Source organism: Cyprinus carpio, chromosome A3 (assembly GCF_018340385.1).
Source record: "Cyprinus carpio isolate SPL01 chromosome A3, ASM1834038v1, whole genome shotgun sequence".
Classification (NCBI taxonomy): domain Eukaryota; kingdom Metazoa; phylum Chordata; class Actinopteri; order Cypriniformes; family Cyprinidae; genus Cyprinus; species Cyprinus carpio.
In genome coordinates, this window is record NC_056574.1 from 11,133,595 (window position 1) to 11,135,912 (window position 2,318).

Below are 2,318 nucleotides of genomic sequence, written 5' to 3' on the forward strand. Positions count from 1 at the left end.
ACTTTATAGATTTTTCACAGATCCTGATATAGTACATAAGTGTAGCGTCTACTCATTTCACACAATCAGCAACTGCTAAAGAAACCGATCAAAGGAGCACTATGGAAACCAATGATTTCTCGATCCAAAACCTGCAATTAGTTCTTTCCATCTATTGTGCTGCGCTTGTCAATAATTAAGACACAAAAAGAACATCAACCTCACTGTGAGCACTAGTACAAAGACAGTTAATGATCGTGGAAGTTTGAAAGAAGGAGAAGATGTTTATTAACAGTGCATTCAGCCAGACTTTTTTCCAAAGCAATATACAGTACATTTATTACAGGAACAATCCCCCCGGAGGTTAAGTGCCAGGCCAAACGGGACGGCAGTGATCTCAATAATTCTCCAGCTCGGCTTCTCCAGCTCCACGGAAATGAAGCGACATCCCAGATCCCTAACCATCATCCTTTTCGATGCAAATGCACGACTTCTACAAATACAACCACCAGCAGAGCAAATAGAGTAAAGAGTAACGCACCTTCTCCAGCTTCTCGAAGTGTTCCCGCAGGAACTTCATGGGCCGCTCGGGCTTGGCGATGCACAGGTTGACGATGCACTCTTTCAGGATCTGCTGGATGTTGTGTTTCTGCACGAAAACCTCGCAGCCTTTCAGACTTTCGTCTTCTTCCAGATTGGAGGAGGAGGTGGCCATCTTATCTTCTATCACTGCTGCAGGAGAAAAGAGTGAATGGGGGGGGAATGAAGAGAGATATTCTTTGTTTAAGTCTGTGTGTCTTAAATAATAAGCTTGCCTGCTGACTGACTAATGAAATCCACAATTTATTCAATATGCATGTATGCACTGTCAATACAAATACACAAACACAGTGCCTAGATAGATACAGATTGACATTATGACTATAACACAGGCCATTCTTCACTATGTTACACATTTACATTTCACTTCCGCCATTGATTCACATCAACCATCCAAAAACCACCGGCAACTGAAGCTTTAATCCGCAATTTCAACCTATGAGTTTACGAAACCGATACCGCATTCAGTCGTGCGTGAAGAACGAAGCGTCGGTGTGTCGGCGGAGCGCTCGCGCATTACTCAAGTGATCACCTGTTTACGCTTTTATCGCAGCTTATTCGCTTCTAAATTGTTTACGCTTTTGTGAATGATTGTTTTTTTATATTTATTATCTTGAAACCCGCATCTGTGGGTATATCAAGCAAAAAAAAAAAAAGAAAAAAACCGTGGCGTGTGTCACAGTGTTTGGTGTTAATTTGTCTTACCGTTATGAGGCGGAGATGCAAGGCTCGCGCTCCGGGATGCTGCTTGTTTGGTCCTGCTGCATGACGTCAATCCGCCTCCCGATTGGACGCTGACATTAGAAGGCTACTCTTCAATAAATACGTAATTTAAAAGATCAAAAAAGTCACATAACTGTTACGTTGGATGCTGATGGGCTGAGACTGATATGTTTTATTTTAGAATCTTTTTTTATTTCCCCATGATACGCTGCTGCAGCCAATCCGCGTCATTGCGGCTCTGTGCGTCACGCAGAATAGCGCGCATGCTTTCACGCGCTGGAGATCACAGACCTGACCTCTGCAGACACTGATGTTTGGTGACTGAACACATTTATATGCAGAGATGACTGTGCTTATGTAAAAAAAAAAATTATAATAATAATAAAAAAAAAATTCCAAAGAACAGCTATGGAACATAAAAAAATGCAGGATTAGTAAATAATAAGCAGATTTTTCAGATATGGAAGATATGGAAATTAAGGATTTGCAGGATTAGTAAATAATAAGCAGATTTTTCTATGAAATTAAATCTATATGTGACACCCACCACCATTTCATTAAATTATTCTAATGTCGTCAAATTTTATGGCTTTTTCAGTATACAAAATCTATTTATCTATCTAAATCTAATCTAATAATCTATCTATTTGAAATAAAAAAAAATATACACCATACGTTTATAAGTTATATAAAAGACATAACCCAGAATAATAATTGAAAACATAAAAGAATTTCTACTGAAATTGAAAGATATATATACTATTATAAATCTGTATTGTGTGTGTGTTTACACATGGATATAAGAATGTGCGCGTCAGTTATATTATATTTCCTTAAAAATATATTTATGGCTTTGTCAGTATACTATTTATTAAAAATATATATATTGTTCTTTTAGAAAAGGGTTTCTGTACTCGTTACTTTTTCTTTGTGAAAAAAAAAATCTTGTTCTGATCATGGACTCGAAGTAGAATAAAGTGGAACCGTTCAGAATGAACGTCGACCGTAAAGCAATC

At 37.9% G+C, this 2,318-nt stretch overlaps 1 protein-coding gene across 5 annotated transcripts in view; it reads right to left on the reverse strand.

Moving 5' to 3' along the window:
* prkar1b (protein kinase, cAMP-dependent, regulatory, type I, beta) overlaps window positions 1–1,457 on the reverse strand; it is a 52,937-nt gene extending 51,480 nt beyond the window's left edge. The window contains exons 1-2 of one of the 5 annotated variants that reach the window (XM_042718134.1): window positions 1,285–1,457; window positions 521–708 (exon numbers count right to left, since the gene is read on the reverse strand). In XM_042718134.1, the coding sequence (XP_042574068.1) occupies window positions 521–694 (174 nt within the window). In that variant the 5' untranslated portion in view covers window positions 695–708; window positions 1,285–1,457. Of the gene's footprint in view, window positions 1–520; window positions 712–939; window positions 1,123–1,284 lie in introns of those variants that run through there. The other 4 variants (XM_042718129.1, XM_042718106.1, XM_042718114.1 and 1 more) reach the window with 4 other exon arrangements.
* Window positions 1,458–2,318: the final 861 nt, after the last annotated feature.